The sequence below is a fragment of the Alternaria arborescens genome (assembly GCF_004154835.1).
Source record: "Alternaria arborescens strain FERA 675 chromosome Unknown contig_23, whole genome shotgun sequence".
Classification (NCBI taxonomy): Eukaryota; Fungi; Ascomycota; class Dothideomycetes; order Pleosporales; family Pleosporaceae; genus Alternaria; species Alternaria arborescens.
In genome coordinates this window covers 197442-219847 of record NW_021167878.1, presented here as the reverse complement: position 1 = coordinate 219847, position 22406 = coordinate 197442, and the positions used below count along the sequence as shown (strand labels likewise).

The window sequence follows — 22406 nt, the reverse complement described above, 5'->3', positions numbered from 1 at the left end:
CCTGAACCATTTATTGGGTCATCAGGATCGAATTGTGTTGCTCCTGCTGCAAAGGATGGATGATAACCGATATGTTCTAAGCGATGATCACTGCTATACAATCAGTATTGCCGCTTCTGCTCATGAAGCTAGGTACATACTGCTGGTGGCGTGTGATGGCGTAAAAGGCCTAGTACTAGGCCGCCCCGCTACCAAGCTCTCGCCAATGGATTAGGTGAGAGACAATCCCAAACCTCGTTGAGATTTCTGGCGGGTGCGTGTGCGAAGGTATTATCGGCTGGACCTGGGTGTGGGCCAGGGCGGCGAAGCCGCCCTCTTTTCTTGGGTGAGTTGAAGACGATAGATTTTGCAAAGGTCACTTTAACAAGAAGGAAGATGGGGGAGGTAGAGATGCGTGCTCAATATATGACAGCTGAGACCTCGTACTGGTAAGGCTGGTGCAGATACTCGCGGACGTCATACCAGCGTTTATTGGTGGCCGCCATCTGGAGTTTGCCTAGAACCTGGTAAGGCCAACACAAGGTAGCCTAATCGCGACTAGTCTATGGCCCCCTCCTAGAAAAACCAATCTGTTATAGAGCATATCCCACAGAATCGAATGACCCAGAAGGTATCGAAAATTGCCTAGAGAAACAGTTGTAGTTCGCTATTAGATATCACGCCAAGTGCCAGACATCCTCAACCAAATAGGCAAGGCTCTCAGTCATGCCATACACTGTGGACGGGCGCTAGTAAAAGAGACCTCAGCCTGTGTCTACCTGCACCGTGTGGTAGAAACACGGGAGGAACTTGGCCTCGGCCAAAAACCACCATCGTTCACGCTTGCTTACCTAGGTATGATCCTCGTCACTTTTATTCTGAGACGAGAAGATCTTTCCCCGAGTATGCAGACAGCTCGGCATTCACTACTCTGACATTGACCGGTGAGAGCCCAGGTTTCTGATCAACCAGGATGAAGTACCGAAACCGCGTGAGCTTCACCGGTCGGCGTGTCATGAGGTTCTCAGTATTGGCACAGATGCAATCGAGAAAGGCGGCCACAGCTCGTCATTGGCATCATTGCTAGGCGCGATCCTCACATTTCATGACATCCCAGCGATGGAAACAGCCTGTCATCCACATTGTGTGAATTGTTTGGCTATACGGGACTGTGCTCAGGATTCGGTCGGTCGGCAGCGGGGCCGGGCCACCGGGAAGTGGGCAGATAAGCGGCACGTCGCGAAATAGAGCCCCAGCCATAATTGAGGGCCCGGCTTGTGCTGCTCATGATAATGAACGGATCTGGTGTGATGCGCTTCAAAACGAAGAAGGTTCGTTCCAAGTCGTATCTCAAGACGTACCCAAAGGACATCCATTTGTTTGGTACCAGCCATTCGCAAAGACTACGATAGTGTGCACTTGCGAGGTTATTGTAAAAGCGATGTGTGAAGACACAGTGAAGTTCTACGTTGTAGAGCGTGGGACGCGATGATGGAGCGCGAGGCTGGCAGCCACGGTTACGCTAGAATTACTGTAGCCGCTGATCTGATCGGACCACCAAGCAGCGCAGTACGGACGCGTGCCAACTGTTCACAAACTCATCGCAATCTACTCAAAAGCCCGTCGCATAATCAATATGAGGGTTCAATACCTGAACATCATGGTTCTGATGCGCAGTCATCAGCGCTACGGCTCACGCGACACTGGATGGATTAGGTGCCGCCAACGATGATCTTCCATGGCTCCCAATCGCTCAGATACCAGCAGCATCTTCATGCAAGACGCAATCACTAAAGGTCTCTCGGATACTGAGAAACGCATCTGGTAGATACGAACGTCGATTCGGACGCATATCGCTGCGACACCAGAAGACATAGACTAGTCGCCAACAGACACACCATGGGCCGAGACGAGACGCGACGCGACGCGACACGACGTGATAGCCAAATACTCAGCGCATAGTTCATGTACTCCTTTATACACAGTCACGCCGCTACCGGCGGTGACCGGGGACAGCAAGGCGGTCGGAGACAACATTGTGGTATAGTGTGAAGGTAAGCATACGTTGAGGCACGCAACCAATCTGGCAGAAGTCTCGGAGTAAGCTTGAGAATACAGAGTAGACCAGTTTCGGGTAAATGATATGATTGACCAGCTGAATAGAGCGTCGTTGATATGCAGATTTACACAAATCCGACAACGGAAGCTCACCAAGTATCGAGGTTCTCTTTGCGCTTTACGGACAACTTTAATCGGTAATAATACTCTTTCGCTGTTGTGATACTCCATTACATGTTATAGGTTATTTCAGAGCTGCGGTCGTATTTGTCCGTTGCCGTGCCTCACTCCGCAGGCCATAGTAAGCAGACGCTGTGCTGGATTGGTCATCAACCACCTCTTCGTACAACACTCTGAAGAGTTGCGTTACTACAGTTGCACAATAACGAAGTATTTAACACTTGATCTCGGTCCTTTTTCGGTTCAGACATAGCCAAACTTTATTTGCATACCTCAACTCCAAACAAATCAGCCGTCTCTACTATGACTTCAACCACTGTCCTCATTACTGGTGCCAACCGTGGTCTTGGCCTAGGCCTATTGCAGAGATACCTCGCCCAGCCCAACCACACGGTCATCGCTGGAAACCGTAATCCCGCGCACCCTTCTTCACAGGCACTAGCTAAGTTGCCTAAGGGTGAGGGCAGCAAGCTCATTGTTGTCAAGATCGACGCTTCGATTGAAGAGGACGCCTCGATCGCTATCAAGGAGTTACAAGACCATCACGGCATTGACCACCTCGACATCGTCATTGCCAATGCAGGTGTCGCATATATCTATCCTTCTGTAGCGGAGCTGAAGCTCGATGACCTCCGCGGTCACTTGGGGCCAAACGTTTATGGCTTCGTCACCCTCTACCAAGCCACACGGGCGCTGCTCCAAAAGTCACAGAGAGAGCCCATCTTCACACCCGTTGGATCAAGTGCTGGCTGTATTGTGTGCGTTTACCCTCCTGATCTCCCTCTATATATTCACCTTATAAGCTAACTACAAACAGCAACCAACTCCCACTCCATAACGCGGCTTATGCTCCTACCAAAGTGATGGTCCACTGGCTCACGAAACGCATCAATGGCGAGGACCCCTGGCTAAACGCTTTCGTCCTGGACCCTGGCTGGGTGCAGACGGATATGGGTAACGCGGCAGCACATTTATACGACCTCAAGGAAGCGGACATAACTACTGATGCGTCTTGCGACGGCATGTTCAAAGTTCTCAGCGCATCGACCAAAGAAAAGGATGGTGGCAAGATGATTGGCTGGGATGGCGGTGTTAGAGTTTGGTAGTAGCGATATACAGCTACGATAACCTTTCTGTTAGACAAGAGCGCGGTAAAGACCTCATTAGCCATGAGACACGAACTTGAGGTCAAGAGATACCGTAAAGGTAGTCAAATGAGTTTTAAACTTACGCAGACCATGTCAATCAATGCTGTAGACTACTACCTGAGGTGCTGGGAATATGGCAATATCGAACACGCTGTTGTTCTCCGTATCGAACTGTTTGAATCCGCTCACAGCCCAAACAACTCACTTGTTCTCCTTACACTTCTCCAGACTCTTGGTCACAACTCCCTCAAGGATCCTCCGCGCCTCGTCAACCAGTTCATGCAGCTCCTTGCGGAACTGCTGGCCTTCGGGAGTGTCCTGTTCTTTCCTGTTCTTCTGACGCTGGAAAGCGGCACGAATTGTCTTAAGCATCTCGACCACTTCCTTGCGCAACTTATCGCAGGTGTTTTTGATGAGTTTCTTTACATCTCCTTCAACTCCTTCGGCGATCGCAGCGAAAGGGCCATCAAGACCAACGACATTCTCTTCAAGATAAGCGTGGCGGACGTCTTTCAGCTTTTTGCCTAAAAACTTGCGTCAGTGACCGTGTAGTAGCATATGGAAATGCATGTCGTTACCTTTGCCCGGCCTCTCATCAAGAGCCGCCCCGTAGATCTCATCCATTGCTTTGAAGAAATAGCCTTTGTCTCCAGGCTTGACGGCCTTTTCTTTTATAGCGATCAGTCCTTGGTGAAGTTCTTTCCTTGCGTTTTCGACCTTGAGAGTGACCTCCTCCTCGTAGCCGACACGATTCTTGCCGAAGCATAGCTGATAAGCGTCACCAGCCAAAGCCTGGGGGTCGTCTAAGACATGTGTCAGTACAAAAGGAGATGATGAGATATCAGTGAACCTACCTTTCAGTTGCTTGTTCAAGTCGTTGATAACGGTCTTGATCGTCTGTGCCATTTGAGCCTTCAGCGCTGCAGGTGCGGCATCGAGCACGTTTCGGAACGCGGCATCCATCGCGGTTTTCGCAGGTGCCAACAGCGAAGCATTCAGATTGTGATTGATCTTCAACTTCTTCTGTTGGTATGTGCCTAGATATCGTTAGCGAATAATTCAGTATTTCCAAATTTGGGCCACACTCACCTCTCTTATTCACCAATGCCTTATGCGAGGCCGCATTTATAGTGGCGAGTTCTTCGAGCTTCTTCTCGGCGTTTCGGTCGAACCTATCTTGCAGTTCATGACTTGAGAGTGCGCTTGTAAGTTCATTGGAAAACGCCTGGACCCATTTATTCATGACATCACGAACCCGTCCTTCTGTGCCCTTTATGGTCTTATCGATGATCTTGGTAATGTGTTCTATCCTGGCTTCAGTACTCTTACTGCAGCTCATCTGGACAATGCTCAACAACATTGGCACCTTGAAGAGCACAAAATGCTCTAGAACGGCGAGGCGTCCTTGTGAGGGTATTCCCGCGATATATCTGCATGCAGCTGGAATTTGAGTGTCTTCGAGCTTCATCGTGGGAGCCTTCTCTAGGTTGGTCATGTTGTAGCCACGTCGATGCCGCATATACATTCGATTGGAGACGCAGAACGACGCAGCGCCCGCATCATCGCCAGTGTTGTGACTGTACATGCGACTCATGCCCGCGGCTACAAGCCTATTACGGCATGCAATACGTACGTCTTTACGCCTAACAGAGTTAGCTTGGCCAAATGCCAATGTAGAGCAGGGCTTACTCTTTCTCCAGGGAAGCGACGAGTGGCATTGTAGTCTTCTTGCGACTAGCCAAAACCTTATTTGCTGCCTTGAGGGCGTCATGCTGGCTGCGTTGCTCTACAGTGGCGCTTCCAAGTTGAACACTGGACTTCAGTCGTTTCATATGATGCTTGTTGGCCTCAATCTCGCCTTGGATAGCTTGCAGTTCGCTGGTAAGATCTGCGAGCTTCTCCTCAATAGGTGCAATGTTTTCCTCTGCGACAGGATCTAGCTGAAGCGTACTGCCGCCATCGTCATTCAGTTCCTACAAGACATGAGGTAAGCATGAGTATAACGAAGGATACAACAGGTGCACTTACATCAGCTCTAGTCGCTAACAAGATGACACTGCCATGGTGCCGCCTGCTATGCGCATCAAGGTAATGCTGGCGGAAAGACTGATCGCTTGTCGCACGCTTGATGTCTACAACTACGATAGTCATTTCACATTGCTGGAGGTATGCGGTGGCAGCAGTGACGCGGTACATGTTGATATCTTTCGTGCCAGGAACATCGGCCAAGCATACACTATCCTGTACCAACGGACTGTCGACATAGTATCTGCGTTTGTTATCAGCGGCATAACTTGCATGTGGAAAAATGTCAATCTCTACCGTATGATCTCGACGAACGGCCATGGGCTGAACTGTAGCACCTTCCCTTTGTAGCGTGCATTGAGAGCTCGCATTCGAAAGGGTCGAAGTTGCTCACGCATATCATTGTGCGTACTAGATTCGAAGGGGACGGACAGCTCTCCATCTGGCACAAACATGCTGTGTATGTCAACCGTCCACTGCAGGAATTTCTCCAACACTAAGTTGCCTTTTAGAGCTTTACTGGAAGACATAAAGTCCTCAACAGACTCTGGAGCGACGCGGGAAGCGAACAGGTGCTCCAAGCACTCCAATGCAGCATCTTTGCGCGCTCGGTCGTCGTCGGTGACACTGTCCTCGTCTTCTATAAGCCTCTGTTTCGTGGTAAGCCACACCTTGACCCAGTCTGTTACTAGGTCAATGCAATACTCGAGGCAATAGAATTGAACTTCGGCTTGGACTGCGCCGATATTGGTAGACAGAGTCTTCTGCCGGAACTCTGTAACGACATTTGTACATGCTGCCCCATTGTCGCCCTATAGGTCCGTGTTAGTGAAAGCCGCTCATATTTTAATGGACAATAAACTTACCTCTGGTGTCAGGTCTTCACCAAGAAGAGCATTTGTTGTAGCGGACTTTCCGGTGCCAGTGTCTCCAGTCACAGCAATCCGGATTTCCTTTTGGTACAGGATATTACGATTTTTCAGAATCTCATTCCAGAGGTACGTAGCCTCTTCACTAGAGACTCCACGGTTCTTGGCAGCTTTTAGGAAGTCTAGGAAGACCTGCAATACAGCTTGAGTATCTTCCTCAGCTTGTTTGAAGCCGGGGTGGTACATCGGTAGCTTTGGACGACGCTGTTGAGCTGGGTCGTACGGAGGGACTTGCGAAGGGTCTTTCTCGTCGTCGCTGTCTTCATCGTCGCTGTCAGAGAATGTGTCGGAGACTGACACAGGTTAGTGTAATTCGCGGCGAGTGCAATGTACATACTCTTTCGCTTTGCAGGTACAGCTGATTCTGCACCGCCGGAACCCCAGCTAAGGATAGCACGATTGGCATCAGCTTCGATGTCTCGAAGCCTCTGCATGTATGGTGAAATGATGTGAGCGTCTAGGGTAGAATTATTCGTAGTGCTTGAGGAGGAGAGTGGAAGCATTGTAGCGACGGCTACGGATTGAGCTGGGCATTGTGGCTCGAAGATAGGACTCTGCGTGCTCTCAGGTGTCTGTTGTTGTAGGTCCTCCATCTGAGTGACATCTGCGGACATCGTCCATAGTTAGCCAAAGGCTGTAACTGGAAGGATAACAAGCTGAGGTCAAAGCCAGGCCTGGATTGGGTAGATTTAGAGCAACCAATGTTGTTCGCCGTGAGCGAAAGTAAAAAGGTCGAGAGAAAGAAGATGGAGAGTGGGGAGAGATGAGAAAGATACCTATGAAGGCCTATAACGGCCCATACTGGCACCATCTTCCGCCTTCAGGTGAGAGAGCGGATTTAAAGTCGAAGTCGCCTCGCTTTCGGCAAGGTAAGAGAGCGACAGCCTCTTCTGATATCGAACCCATCGCTCCTGTCATGTCAGAAGTATGCTAAGCTCCGGCAGAAGATCTTAACATGTAGCTTTTGACAGTCTTGCTACAAAGAGGTGATACACCCTCAAGGTGTACAAGATGCTGTGCTTTGTAATATGCTAGTGCAACATACCCGGCCAACAATTTGGTATGCTGTGAAGCCATGGCCCATGGTGAGCTCTACCTTTATCTCTCCGTTTGCTCAATCTGGAAAAGTCACCATGAACAAAATATGCGCAAAAAGCAGAAGTGTCAGCCAGAAAGCTACTGGTGCCTAAGTGTTGTATTGCGACGGTCACTGGACTTGTGCTTCAGTGGGTGGTGTGATTGTCATCGCCTGGCTTGCGTTTCGCTGACGGCCAATGCAAGAATCCATACGTCAACCCACTGCCGGTCTAGACAATTAGCACCTGGATACCGCCGGCGGAGGTTATAGCGATATAACGTCCATCGTAATCGGGTCATTTGTTCCACCAAGGGTTAGTGCATGTTGAGGCTCATGGGTAACAACACAGGTCAGCACGCTAGTCGCTGACCTCTGGTCGTACCAGCCACAGGCACCTGCGGACGCTATGGACCCTGCCATTTATCCTGAACTGCCACACTTGTGCCATGTAGCTCTCCCCGACTCTTTCTCCGGATCTCTCGACGACGTCTTGGTTGTCGTGCGCCGCCATGGCAATTCCACAATTGCGATACGCGTCAGCGCCAAGGAGATGGTGCCGATTGCCGCCCCCTTAGCCCCTTCGGTCGTCCCGTCGGGCCAGGATAAGGAAACTTGCAGACATGGATGCTTGGAAGGATTGCGACAACGCGGGAGGCCACATTCACCATCTTCCTGAATAGCGTCTTATCTTCTGGCTCCTGAGTTTCGTATACAGGACGCAGATGCAGACTTCGACGGTCTCATAATAAACTTCCGCCGCCTTGACGCGACGCCACATTCTTTTGCAACTCCCAACATCTGCCCACCATGGCAATCCGTCCCCTCAACTCGAGCCTCATCTTCGACAGGCGCGTTATACTCGGTCTGACAGCAGCTGTCATTCTCGCCTTTACATTTGCCTTCCTCTATTCGCCCGACCTACGCCCTAGCTCAGAATGGCTACCACCTCTTAGCTCGAAACCTACGTCCACCTTCTCCGCGCCGTTGAAGAACACCGAAGATCCCAATATCGTTGAGCTAGACTACCTAGCCATCAAGCCCAATGTTACGGACAAAGTCAGGTCTTATTGGAACATCCCATATGCCGCAGATGCAGGAGGCAAGAACAGGTTTCGGGGACCACAACCGGTGAACAGAACGTATGGCATCGGCAGGGGCGAGAAGCCGTTGGTGTGGGATGGATCACTGGGAATGTGCCCAAGAATCCAGAAGATTGATCCGGCTCAGAGGAACAGGGACGATATCTCAGGACCGGACGTTTTGGGTATCAAGACTCGCTCTACCGAAGACTGTCTGAGCTTGAACGTCTTCACGCCGTTCGATGCTGAGCCAGGTGACGACTTGCCAGTGTTGGTCAACATCCCTGGTGGCGGCTTCCATCTTCCAGGACGCAGCAACGGAGGCGAGATGGTAGAAAAGGCACGACGCGAAAAGGGCGTAGATGGCAAACTCGACAAGGGCATTGTCGTTGTCACCATGTACTACCGCAACGGCATCTACGGTTTCCTCCCTGGTGAACAGATCGCAAAGGACGGCGACTACAACAACGCGCTTCGCGACCAGAGAGCGGCGCTGGAGTGGGTTCAGAAGTACATCAGGTACTTTGGAGGCAACCCAGACCACGTAGTTATCATGGGTACAAGCGCAGGCGGTGCGTCTGTGATGCTGCAACTCACCGCCAACGAGGGTGACAACTACTACCCTGTCCCTGGCACAGGTCGCAAGCAGCTCTTCCACGGCGCCATCGCCCAATCTCCCGCGAGTCCGACCTTCTTCACGCCCGAGCAAGCTGAGAAGTTTTACAACGAAGTCGCAGACGGACTGAACTGCACAGATATCGCTTGCGTACGCGACGCCGCGACAGGCGATCTCTACTACCAAAATTACCCCATGAACTTCCCCGGCCGCGATACTCCACCCCGCTGGATGTGGGCCCCAACCACCGAGCCAGCTGGCGGTATGTTCACTGAACCTGCCCCAGCAGCCATAATGAACAACCGATACGCAAAGGTCCCAACCATCATCGGCTTTACATCCAACGAAGGGTCAGACCAAGTCAAGAAGGCCACCGACAATGAGGGTGAATTCAAGTCCTACCTCAAAGACCATTACCCGCTCCTCACCGACGAAGACCTGAGCACGCTCGTCAGCACGTATCCCAACGACCGACACTGGCCCGACAGCGGCGCATGGTGGGACGCCGTAGCGAAAGCCCAGGGCGACATCCGCTACATTTGCCCAACATACCTCGCATCCAACGCCATGTCCGAACACAACCCCGAGAACGTGCCTACATACCAATACCAATGGGACGTGATGTGGGGTGTTGACATCGAGAACGGATACGGTACTAAGCACGCCGGTACCGTCGGACAGGTCATGGTACGCCGCCAAAACGAGATTTCAGATTACTTCATCAGCTTCATCAAGTTCCTCGATCCCAACCGCGAACATCAAGTCATTCCCAGGAAAGATGTTAAGATCGCCAAGTGGGAGCCGCTGGACAACACGGGTCGCAGGATGTTCTTCACAAACATCAAAGAGGGTGGTCACAGGGGTGACGGCACGAATATGCTGGGTAAGATGCGCACAGAGATGCGAAGCAGAGATAATGAGAGGGAGAAGAACTGTGGTGTCATCCGTGGCATGTTCAGAAGACTACAATTTGAGGGTGTTCCAGCACTCAAGCTGGACTGAGTGTTTTTCGTCGCATACTGTTGCATTTGTAGGGGTTTCGGAGTACCATTGCGATAGAATGCTTCGCTGTTCCTCCTGTTGTATGAATACCATGTCTTTTTCACGTTCAATGCTGGTTCAGATGTGCAATAATGTTTCCATTCATTCAGCAAGCATACTAATCAATTGGTATCAAAAACTGTGCTACAAGCTAAGTACACCATGCTACAGTGAACCCCAGCCACAGTCTAGATCTTCTCGTATTCTACCCAGATCCACACACCCACATCGCTTAGCTTCCGCGCGTCTCCACGGATCCCGCACGATACGATAAATACAATCCGACTGCCAGACCTCTGAGCCGCAATTTGTGCAAAAAGAAAGTTCGAAGAATCCTGAGAATTGACTCAGGCACGTTGTCCCCTTCGTGGATCGAACACGATACCTCCAGATTTAGTGACTGAGACTTCAGTCTGGCGCTCTCCCAATTGAGCTAAGGAGACGAGTTTTTGATGAAGTTTTCGAGGGGATTTCTCCCTAAATCTCAAGCAACATCTCTCAGATCTTCTTTACGTGTGCGATTAGGTCTTGCACATCGCTGTGGCTCAGACTCTCATCATCATGACTCATGCCTAGCTCTTGTTTCTTCTCGTCTAGACTTTCTCTCTGCCCGTCTAGATCGCATTGGGAGTCATGGTCTGGGGTAACCGCTTTTGTCTTTTCGTCCCTTAGTACTCGCAAATCGCCGGTTTCGACTGCAAACGGGCCTGTTGGTGGAGAATTAGTGGGACCACCACTCGTCTTTCGCGCATGTTCGACAACATCCGGTAGATCAGCTTGGGAGAGACTACCATCATCGACACTCATGCCGATTTGTTGCTGCTTCTCTTCCTCTTCCCGCTTTAGACGGCCAATTGGATTATCGCCTTCTAGCACGGGTGATTCTTGCTGTTTGGAATCTTTCCTGCTCACCCAGCGGACAAGTTCGTCGACGTCGTCGTCTGTAATATGCCTCTTTTCCTTGATTGGTTCAATTTCCTCGCGGCTTCTTGGGCGACCACGCTGCTCCTCTTCGTCAAAATCGTCAAAAGTCTCCTTGACAGGCGTAGACGCTGCAGACTCGCCGCTAGTGCCGTCGTGGCGCTTGAACCAGCGACCTAGTTCTGGTACGTCAGACTCGTAGTGCTCTCCTACATCAGAGTCCAGTTCCGCTCGTTGTAAGTTCCTACGCACTGGGCCTGCTTTAGGTCCGTCGCGATGCGATATCCAGCGTACGAGGTCATCTGCGTCCTCTTCTTCATCTGAAGATACTTCTCTGAGTTCGCTGTCAGACTCAGTGGACGCATCGCTATACCCTGAATGTCCGTCGTTGATTGAGCGAGTCTCTTTGGCGTCAGATTTTCTGCTGGCGAAACGAACAAGTTCATCAACATCCGACGGCCCAAGGCTCTCGTGGCCACTATCCTCTTTGGCCTCCACCACACTGTTGTCTTTTCGTCTTTCACCGTCACTGGGTGGATCCCGTCGACTGACCCAACGTACCAATTCTTCCACGTCAGAATGATCGATGCTCTCTCCATCACTCTCATATGGATTCCTTTGTTCTCCTTCCACGTCTGAAGAGGCCGTTGATGCCCGATCATTGAATTCGACTGGTGCGCCATCTTCCCTGATCTTCTCCATATTCCCCGCATCTTTTGTTGTCATCCTTCTTACCGTCATTCTCAGTCTGCTTCCAATTCCACTCTTCCCTGATGAGTCCTTCTCAGGTGTCCCCGTGCGGTGCATCTGGCGCTCTTCGTGTTGCTTATGCCACTTGTCTGCCGCGTTTTGTTCATTCTGACAGTCTTCCTGTGTGACAGTCTTCATTTGGTCTTCAATTCTTTGTTGGAAAAGCATGCTGCGAAGAGAGTGGAATCGCGCCATGTGAGGCTGTTTTTGTCTGGGCTTTGCGGAGTTTTCTCCGCTCCCACGTGCCGAAGAAGTTTTAGAGTGAATTGAACTTTTGCCGGTACCCGATTTCAGAGAACTTCTGCTTGGTGACAATGATGAAGGTCGAGGGTTCTGGCTAGCGATATGCTTTTGTTTGTCTTGGCTCAGCCGCTGAGGCTCGAGTGATTTCTTGGTATGTTGAGTGGAACGTTGCTCTTCTTGTTCAGATATGTCTCCTTCGCTGCTATCGCTGTCTGAGTGGTCGTCGCCTAATCCTTCCAAAATCTGTGTGACTGCAGGGGACATTAAGCTGTTCATGCGACCCAATTGTTTGCGCTGGTCCTGGGATATTTGATCTAGACTCGCAGCTGGCGCGGCCTTCTGGGACGGCGGGAGATCGAAGTATGACGCCATGACTTCTAGGATAGTTTTCTCCTCTCCAGTAAAGATGAGGCGTCTTTGGGTTCCGATGATTGTGCGTACGTATCGATGCGCCAGATATGGAGCGGGATGAGAAAGGTCTCAGGTGAGAGGCAGTGCTCTTGGGGGGCTTGGTGAGCTGCAAGGTGTTAGGGTTGCAGTCCAGGCTAAGCCCGATGCTGCAAGTCTATACCCCGCAATTCTGTGATGTCACGGCTTGTGGTTGGCCCACAGTGCTGAATCAGCTGGCCTAGTGAAGTGACGATCGGCGTGCGTGCTTGGGCGACATCAGCGTCTTGGAGTTTGAGATCTAGCGCTAACTCCCTGGTGCAACAGTCGCGACAGCCGTTGAGATCGGAGGCTCTTACTGGTAGTGACTAATCGCGATAGGTGGAAGAGCCTACCGATGCTGCGACAGGTGAGGTGAGATGGCACGGCAGGTGAGGTCGCATGCATCTTCCCGCTTATCGATGACCGGTGCTGTCATGTACGGCTCGATCCGCACGATCTATGAGCAAGCGCTAAGAACAACAAACTGGACGCAGATACTTTCTCCATTGCAATCCCTTCCTATTGGCAAGACTAGATTAGCCAAAGCTGCCAAGTGCAGTGGGCTGACTTGGAACGTAATGTCCGAGCAGACAATGGACCTCTCGAATATTCTACATGGCCTGGCCAGTACGTCTACCGTAATGTTTAATTCCCTCCGCCTGGTTATATACGAGAGCGTTAGGTGTACCCTCATGGAGCGTGCTATCATCGATCGCACCCTTTGTCGCGGTACTAGCAAGATGTTCGCACAGACCTTCTACCCGTGCTCCCAGACCTGCGAAATACGCAGCTACGCCGACAACATGCGGAGTGGCCATACTCTGGACATGTTGAAGATCGTTAGCGCATGTAGCATTACCGCATCTCTTCGGAAGGTTACTTACGGTTCCAGATATAGTGTTGATGCCTCCACCAATCCAAGTGCTGGTGATCTCAACACCAGGTGCCAGAATATCGACCCGGGGACCATAGTTGGACCATTCGATGAGCGTACCATTGTTTGCTGTAGCGGCCACGGTACATACAGTAGGTTCAGATGATGGAGATGAGTAATCAGCCAACGTGCCTTCATTGCCTGCGGCGACACCAAGGAAGATACCTGCCGCAACGATAGCAGCAGCCTAAATTGGTGTTAATGCATCGATTATGAATGCTGCGGACTTGTCACTTACAGCATCATTCATGACTTGAGATTTTCTTCCCCCAAGGCTCATATTGGCCAAGGCTCCTTTCGGGCAATCTCCGGCGTCCATACGCTCTTTTGCATCCGTGATAACAAACTGCATACCGGCAAGGACGCCAGCATTTGTACCGGTACCGGAAGAGTCCAGCACTCGAACTGCGAAAAGAGTCGTCTTCTTTGCCACACCCCATGTGAGGGAACCGATTGTGCCAGCAACATGAGTACCATGTCCCGCACCGTCAATCTGGTCTCCCTCTTCGCTAAAATCTGCAAGGAAGTAGGCGCCTAGTAGAGCGTTAATACGTTTCCATCGAGTTATACTGCTCATACATACGGCCCTCGAATTCTAGATGAGTGGTCTCGATACCGGTATCGACGACATATCTGCGTTCGCTGTATAAGCAAATATCAGAGAATTTTAAGATGGCTGACGACATACACGCATGTGCCTTCGCCAGCAGTGGAATCGTAAAGGTAATTATTCTGACCAGGCTCAATGTGCGAGATTCGACCCAAGCCCCACGTAGCGTTCACCTGTGTCTTCTTTTCGAACATGTGGACCCTGGCATCTTGTTGGATATAGTCAACCTAGTCATGTTAGTATGTACATGTCGATACAGATGTGTATCTTGCATGCTCAGAAGCCTGGAGTCGAGTAAGTTCCTGATCCGAGATGCTGCCAGCGAAACCCCTGAAGCCAGACATCGTGTATTTGAAATCGATATTGGCGGCAATTGGAGCTGTGAGGTCCTCCTCAGCTTTTGATGTAACATCGCCTTTGAGCTTCACAATGTATTTTCCAGCAACAGCATCTGTACTGTCAACCTTGATCAATGGAGCAGCAAATGCCGAAGAAAGCAGAACGTGAAACAGCGGTGTATACATGTTTCGATATGATTTGGGTAGAGGTGTTGGGACGAGTGAAAAAGACTTTGAAGAGAGGGCGAAGGATCAGATGTTTCTGGTTGAGTTGTACCTGCATCAGCGGTAGAACTGCGTTTTAAACACCAACGTTGTAGAACATGCCCAAGTGCCAGAGGCGGCAGATTTCTTTGATAGCCAATGGCGTGGTTCGGCAGATCACGTATAACGAACAGAGCGCGTGCACCTACGTAGTGGGACGTTTTACGAACCACGTTTGAGCATGCTGTTCGACGAGCCCACTTAACGTTACAACACCAACAACGGTACGGGAGATACGGTTATCTGATAGTATGTATGCTTGTGTTTGATAGATTCAGCGCCAATAATTGTGCTTGTGGTTCTTTGGTGGCGTCATATTGCCACATTCTCTACTGCTTGGTCGGTTCGTCTTAAGATGATCATCTTGCAAGTTATTCAGTCGGTCATCTGAAGGATTTAGTGTTCTCCGAGGAAGGTACGATGTTACTCGGAGGGGTATAAAACACCAGGATAACCAGAGGGATGGACTTCGGGAGATAACACGCAATCGAAACTACGGTGCTGTATGGTGCCGGAGAAACCTTTTTGTTGACGACATGGTCTCCAATGCGCCAAGATGTGAGCCTGGCATCCCATCAAAGGGACACGAATCACGAAAGAAGGCTTTTATGATTCTCCTAGATCCATGTCTTATTGCATGGTATATGCGGGCGGGTAAGTCTGAAGTCGAACAGAATTCGATAAAGAACAGGTATCGGTAGTACCACCGCAGTCAGAGCGTTGTGGAACATAACCTGCTTTGTTGTGATTTCCTACATGTTATCTTTGTCGTACCCGATGGGCGCTAGAATGTCGCTTCTCATCATAGGTGGAAATGATTGGTCGGGAACCAGCAATCTAATGATCAGCGTCACAAGTGCTCGTCAAGAAGTTAACTCGCGGGACAACATCAAGCAGCTGATAAAGGTGTTGTTCAGTGCAAGGTGAAGAATGTTGCATGTGCAAGACACCCACGGCAGGTTGTCAGATATGCGCCACTGCATCGTCAGACTATGCAACCGTAGGCTCGCATGTTGGTACGAAAGGTATCGTTGAAGTCTCGCAAGAGTTTGCTATTCCCATTGACAACCACTCGTTCGTGCGGGAACATAGTAGCCAAACCATGCTGCCAGGAGCATGAGCATGCGGGCTTTTTCGTTCCACGGAGGACTTTTGACGAAGAACAAAGACTAGTCATTCGTATGGTGTTGTTTTTGACGCAAACATGTGACACAGACTCAGTGTAGTTGTAAGACTAGATGATGGAGCGACGGTCTTTGGAATTGCCTTCGAAAGACAGGCATCATGGAGCACTGGCTATGGTTCCTAGGGGTGTATACCGCACGAGGTCCTTTAAGCGACTTTGTACATATGCTTTCTCTGGATACAACCGTGTACAGCGGGTCCTGAGTGTAACACAACGCACACTATCGGCGAATAACACAACACGCCTTCTTTACCATCCCAGCAGGTCAAGGGGTTCCGTCGATGCCTGAGCTGCGATGATGATATTTTCGGTCGAGAGTAGAGGACCCTCCGAGGGTTTCCTGATTGGCAATTCGTGTCCGAATAAGACACGGAGTGACAGGGTTATCTTGCGAAATGAGGTATCTTGATGAAGCTGCATTGATTAGATGCTCCTCATGAAACAGCAAGTCGACCCGGATACTGTAATGCTATGGTGTCGACAAGCTGGTTTCTAGGGTTGCGTTCGAAGAGCAGCATACGATCTACTACGTGTGAGCAGCTGGGGGCAAAATGGGCAGCTCGATGGATGGAAGGCCCATTTGCTGAGCATGTATAAAACAACAACCTCCATGCCACCCATTTCCATACGACTTGGCACTTGTTGGCTTCGCTTGGCAGGGCGGTGCCGCACGGCGTAGCCGTAACTCAGCTGGTAAGAGCCAACGATCGCGTGCTTACTCCGCTACACAAGAAGCTCTCCCATCGCGCATTCCGATACATGTCATGTGTGAAGTACTTTGCGGCAATCTAGTGCTGTTTATTTTTTCGTTGTTCTTTGTTTTGTTCGTTAACAATCAGGATTGCGGCTGAATCTAAAGGAGTAAATGCGCATCAGGTACGTCATCCAAATCCAGATCCGCTGACGCGCGTTGTTCAAAGTCGGGTACAGTTATACTCCGTCGCGATCATCGGGTGCTGTCTATAGTCAGGCTATTCAGCCATGTTCAAGGTCGTATCGTTGTGTAAGTAATTATGCGCAAGTAGAGCGGCAGTTGGGATACAGAGTTGGTGGCGCTCGATTGTACGGAAGTCTCCACCCACCTAGGCCCGTGCATCACGGCGGAAGGATGACGGCTGCTGCAGCCTCAGCCGCGATATCTCCTTTTTGGAAATGTGGGGCGAGATCTAATATTCCGATGACCACGCTGATCAACCTTGGGCCAACATAGCATCGAGAATGCAGGGAGGGTCGAAGCCCTGTGGCCGCATGCAGCTAGCTATGTGTGATCTTATGTGGTACTTGGGGAGGCTTCTGTTGACAACTGTCAAAAAAAGAACAAATAGTACCAGACCTCGGGAGATATTCGTCTGGTGCAAGATCACAATGACTCACGTCGTAAACCTACCCAGGATTCACATCAGGATCACTGGGCGCCAGATCATTTGCGGAATAGATTGAAAGTATTTAATTAGGTACCTTGTTAGTCCACAAGGATGCATCTATCAGCAGACCCTGCATGAAGCCATCTAAGGGCATGTTGATTGGGCGCCGTTATACTAATGCACAGGGCTGCGCCTCCGGAAGCCACCTAGGCCGCAGCATAGTCAACTGTACCCCCTCAAAGTAACTGAGGACAATATGAAACACATGAGGATCAGCAGTAGCCTGAAGCCTGGTTCGTGGCTGAAGTCACCAGTGCAAGTACGTTAGTCGCGGTGACACAAGCTCTGCTTTCGTCACATCGGTCTCCGCATTCGAAAACCGCGGTAACGAAATTGTACTCGCATCTTCGTCATCCGGACTTTGTTGGAACGATCATGATCCTGGTCATCAGCATCTAAGGCGGGGCATGCACGGCATCTGAGAATGGCCTGAATGATTTGACTTAACAACTTGAATATGCACTGATGCTACTAGCTACGCGCTGGAAGAATCTCTGCCACATTTACAGCAACCACCATCATAAGTTCGTAAGAAAAGAAGGAGGGAAATCTTCAACCTCTATCAATGCGCAAATGCCTCAGATAACAATGCAAAATGCTCATGAGAACCCGCTATGAAAGCCATAGCTTAACCGCTGGGGTTGCCGTTGAAGGCAAGGTAGTTCTTGGTGCTGGAGGGAAGACCAGTGATCTTGTTCCTCAGCGAAAGAGCAGTAAGGCGGGAAGAAAGGGCGGCAGGGGTCTTCTTGCCCTCGAGACCTAGGATGTAGGCAGCGAGACCAGCAACGTGGGGAGTGGCCATGGAGGTACCGGAGATGGTGTTCTTTGTAATATTAGCTTTTGATCTAAACGTCCACATAAATGGTTGAACTTACAGTGCCGCCGTTGAGCCAGGTGGAGAGAATGGATACACCGGGAGCAAGGATGTCAACAATGGAACCGTAGTTGGAGAAGGAGGCGAGACGGTCCGAGCTGTCGGTGGCACCAACAGTGTAGACAGTGGGTTCCGATGCAGGCGAGGAGTTGGCAGCATCTTGAGCCTCGTTACCGGCAGCAACAGCCATGAAGACACCAGCGGTGACAGCGTTGGCTGCAGCAGTGTTGACAGCGGTAGAACGGGATCCACCAAGAGACATGTTGGCAACAGCACCGTTGGGGCAGCTGCGAGTCTTGACATCATTGGCGACGTAGTTGATTCCGGCAATGACACCTGAGTTGGTACCCTTCAAATGGTTAGCAAGGCATTTGCACTGTGAAACGCATATCCACTTACAGAACCACTGGCGTCGAGGACCTTGACAGCGTAAAGCTTGGTCTTCTTGGCTACACCGTAGGTCTTGGATCCAATGGTACCGGCGCAGTGGGTGCCGTGACCGTTGCCATCAGTGTTTGAGCCATCGCCAGCGTAGTTGGCGAGGAAAGTAGCACGGCCCTCAAACTCGGGGTGAGTAGTGGAGATACCAGTGTCAATGACATAGGCGCAAGTACCAGCGCCGGCAGAGTCATCGTAGGTGTAGGAGCTGATACCCTTGGCCTGGTGGGAGATACGACCAAGACCCCAGGTAGAAGAAGACTGAGTGACGTAGGCCTTCTTCTCGAGGTGGATCTCGCCCAGGTTGGCCTTGACAACGGCATCCTGCTCGATGTAGTCGACCTATATTATATCAGTACTCTGAGAGTCATTTTCAGGGCCGATAAGCTTACACCGGGCAGGTTCTGAAGCAGCTCAACAATGTCATCAGCCATATCAGCAGTGAAACCACCGAAGCCGGCGAACTTGTAGACATGGACAGGGTCCTTCCTGAGAACCTTCAAGGCAGCGTCGATCAGAGCCTGGAGGTTCTCATTCTTCATCTTGACGATGTATCTTCCGGGGATAGGACTGCCAGCACGGGGAACGATGACTGGGGCGGGAAGGGCAAGAGCCACGGGTAGAAGTGCGAGAAGAAGTGAGAGCTTCATGTTGACGGATTGATCGAAGAATGAGATCGTTGGAGCGAAAGACGAAGAAGACTGCTGATGATGGGCTGAGTGTTGCTGTGCTCGTGGCCTGGTGATCTAGAAGGGCGTCTGATACCTCTTATATAGATCCCTTCGACAACCTGGTGTTGAGACGAAATGGCAGGAGGCAAATGCACCTTCCAATTAGGATTAGCAACCGCCGACCAAGCGATCTCGTGCCATGCCGACATACCTAGAGCAACGGTACAAGGTGTTGTTGGTCGCTAGAATGGCTTGAGATGGCGTTTGTACACGTTCGATACCTTATTGGGTAGGTGCTACAGTGTGTTCCGGCACTACTACCAAGGTTGCTTCCAAGACACCGGAGTAATGGTAATGGAACGGGCGGAAAGTCTTAGAGAAGGAGGAGGATACTGTGAGGAGCGGGTCAGATGCGCAGCTCTTGGCATGATGCACTTTAGATTAACATGCTTACTAGTTTAGGGATGTGAATAACGTCGCGTAGAGATTCAACGTAGAAAGCCTGCGCGATGGCGCGATTGGACGAGGGTGGATCGATCTGCAGCCCCTTGTGAGAATCCTGATAACGGCGTAGACGCGATGAGAGGGCTGGTGTCGAGCCAAATGTCAAATGAAGCTGTTTCATGCAGTATCGATGCCCGGGATTCATCAGGTGTGTCCTACAGGATTTGTTTGTGGGTCGCAGTTCCACAGGTCCTATTCGACTCGGGCATCGCTCGCTTACCCATCTCGAATCAAGTGAGCCAGCATGATCTGTGTTCCTTTGGTATCCCTGAACCTCTGTCCCAAGGGTACGGGACGAGCCGCCACTGTGTTGGTAGGCTGTATGTACACTCACATGCCCACGCAACCTACAATTAGTTACTGTACAAACAGCACTAGTACAGAGGGATCATCGAACTGGATCTACGATTGGCGGGAGCCAGAATTGGTCGACACAACGACATGAACAAGAAGAGTGGGTTAGGGATATTGTTGGACAGCATTTGGGTATATCGTTACCTTCAGCCTTGTGTCCTTTTCCATAGCTGCATGGATGTCCAATCTCCCGAAAGTGGATCACCAATAGAACTAGGCCCAACCACAACAAAGTTGCTTGCGTCTTTGACTTCTCGGCAGCTGGGTGAATTGCTCCTATACCGATTCCATTTCAGGCGGCAAAGGGACGTGATTTTGATCTAGACCAATCAAATACTCGATCTTAACTTTATTTAGCGGGCTTGGCGGGACTGGCAATGTAGCCATCCTATCACGGCGCTATCCGGCAGCACTGCATCGTGGCATCATGCTTTTTTCTAGTCCTGGAATGCTTAAACGTATTGAACATGCGGTGCTCAACTGTTATGATCTGCAACAGCGACAGCGCCCCCATCCGCTGGCTATCCAAGGCCCGCTAGTAGTGAGCTTAAAATCACGTAGCTGCTGAAACCACCTCCTTCTTTAGGAATTAGCATGACGCAGACCAATATAGTTAACCTGGCCCTTAGCCACACCTCAGATAAGGCGACAACGGGATAGGAGAAATGGGCGAATGGTGAGCCACGATATGTTGGGTAGCGCTCTTGCATGCGGAATGATGCGATCGCTTTGGAAAGTTGTCATGTCCCACGCTGGTCGCGTGCAAGGCCCTTGTTCGTTCCGAGCGGATTTAGGCCAGAGCCAGAAACAGTAGAGGCACGAGGCCTAGACAGCCAGCCCACTCAACGGTGAGACTATGAGTCCAAGGAAAGTGCGGCGGAGAGGCGGTATTCCAAGCCACTTCGTAGCGACCGCGGGCTTTTGCTGAGCTGGCGCCTCTGGCTGTGTCGATCACGATGTGGCCGGCGAATGTGGGCGAGGCGAAGCATCTCCTGCCTTTTGCGTATGGTCTCCGCTCACTAAGATGACCTACCAGCCGTCTTCGCGGCTGGCAGAGCCATGAGAGGTAAAGGGGTGTGGTGTAGTGTTTTGAAGTGGTTCCCCTAAGGAACAATCGGCACGCTTCCATTCAAAGCCCGGAGGTTGATCGGTGCCGAGGTGCTGCCGTGCGCACGTGTCGCACGTGTCGCACGCACGGTGCAGGCCGAACTCGCTTTCAATCTCACGGCACTCGCTGTGGTCACAACACATCACCAGCCGCCTTCGGGCAAGCCTTTCTGTCTTGCCCAGCTCAGTTCGAGTACCACGCAATGGCCCATTCTTCGACGATTCGCCATGACCTTCTCTCAATAAGGAACAGTTTACTGCCCAGATGACTACTGACCATCGGGTACTGCACCACGGATGGTTAATCACATGCGAGTACATGGGAGTTCCTCATGATGCATTGATAGCCGACCGCATATTTGCACTTGAATGTACTGACAAGACTCTCAAGCAAAAGTGATGACAATAAGCGTGTACTAACTGTTGGACAACTCACCGCAATCATACCTAGGGACGCCAAACAATGCTCATCGAGCTGTTGGTCTACAAGCTTAGAAGAGGCATATTCACAAGTTACCCCAGCTTATGAAAATAATACGGTTGCTTTCAATCCCCGCTTCAAGTATTGTGCATAGGCCATGCGATCCTATCTTTGGAGCGCCTTCGCACCCTTCACGATACATACGACTTCGTACAGATGCGCACCACGTTTGATCTCCAATACTCGCCGTTCTTTCTGCCGCCCTAGTCACTCCAACGGTTAGCCCCCCAAGCAGGATCTCCCGTGATCTCCTCGTATCTCAGACCCTGCGACGATCTCATGCGGGAGATATGGACCTTCCTTGAGCGTCAAAACTCCACCCAACGCCAAGAACGCAATCGCACCCAGCGCTTACTTCGGACCATGACCCCACGCCTCCGCCATGGAGTTGCTGCATGGTATTCGTTAGCTGCACGCGCGAAGAATGCTGGCTTGTGTTAGCTTACATCTTCTATATCTAAGGCGCTAAGCTCTTCTCTTGGCTCAGGGATTACCTCTTATCCAACTATCATACAGGTACACCTGCTGACAACGCGGGCTTTACTGCTGATCGACTGTACAACCAGCTCCTGGCCATTTCGCCGACCACACCCACAGCAACAAACCCTCGTGCCGAAATCCAAGGTCACCTTCCTCATCCGTCTGAATCAATAGTCGATACTCGAGAGCACCTTGTTGAGGTCAGTGTTGCGATAGTGCCACACTCGCCACATCTCAGCCATTTCTATGCAGAGGTGAACTTGGC

The 22406-nt window shown here is 50.8% G+C and overlaps 6 protein-coding genes across 6 annotated transcripts; 2 read left to right on the top strand and 4 right to left on the bottom strand.

The window, feature by feature from the left end:
• Positions 1-2520: 2520 nt before the first annotated feature.
• Positions 2521-3323, top strand: AA0111_g8830 (hypothetical protein; the record flags this gene model as incomplete). Its single annotated transcript, XM_028655321.1, has 2 exons — positions 2521-2975; positions 3035-3323. 2 exons carry the CDS (start codon positions 2521-2523, stop codon positions 3321-3323), a joined length of 744 nt encoding a protein of 247 aa, XP_028503627.1.
• Positions 3324-3566: 243 nt separating this feature from the next.
• Positions 3567-6933, bottom strand: AA0111_g8829 (hypothetical protein; the record flags this gene model as incomplete). The annotated part of the gene is made up of 9 exons (XM_028655319.1): positions 3567-3889; positions 3944-4168; positions 4220-4402; positions 4455-5008; positions 5055-5338; positions 5394-5634; positions 5688-6202; positions 6257-6612; positions 6657-6933. 9 exons carry the CDS (start codon positions 6931-6933, stop codon positions 3567-3569), a joined length of 2958 nt encoding a protein of 985 aa, XP_028503561.1.
• A 1271-nt stretch (positions 6934-8204) lies between these two features.
• AA0111_g8828 (hypothetical protein) lies at positions 8205-10094 on the top strand (the record flags this gene model as incomplete). The annotated part of the gene is made up of 1 exon (XM_028655318.1): positions 8205-10094. One exon carries the CDS (start codon positions 8205-8207, stop codon positions 10092-10094), a length of 1890 nt encoding a protein of 629 aa, XP_028503560.1.
• A 537-nt stretch (positions 10095-10631) lies between these two features.
• AA0111_g8827 (hypothetical protein) lies at positions 10632-12419 on the bottom strand (the record flags this gene model as incomplete). The annotated part of the gene is made up of 1 exon (XM_028655317.1): positions 10632-12419. The coding sequence occupies one exon, from the start codon at positions 12417-12419 to the stop codon at positions 10632-10634; it is 1788 nt and encodes a 595-aa protein (XP_028503525.1).
• Positions 12420-13087: 668 nt separating this feature from the next.
• Positions 13088-14214, bottom strand: AA0111_g8826 (hypothetical protein; the record flags this gene model as incomplete). Its single annotated transcript, XM_028655316.1, has 5 exons — positions 13088-13297; positions 13361-13597; positions 13649-13944; positions 13994-14043; positions 14099-14214. The coding sequence occupies 5 exons, from the start codon at positions 14212-14214 to the stop codon at positions 13088-13090; spliced, it is 909 nt and encodes a 302-aa protein (XP_028503513.1).
• Positions 14215-17860: 3646 nt separating this feature from the next.
• AA0111_g8825 (Cuticle-degrading protease) lies at positions 17861-19194 on the bottom strand (the record flags this gene model as incomplete). The annotated part of the gene is made up of 4 exons (XM_028655315.1): positions 17861-18055; positions 18108-18455; positions 18506-18886; positions 18937-19194. The coding sequence occupies 4 exons, from the start codon at positions 19192-19194 to the stop codon at positions 17861-17863; spliced, it is 1182 nt and encodes a 393-aa protein (XP_028503512.1).
• Between the last annotated feature and the right edge of the window lie 3212 nt (positions 19195-22406).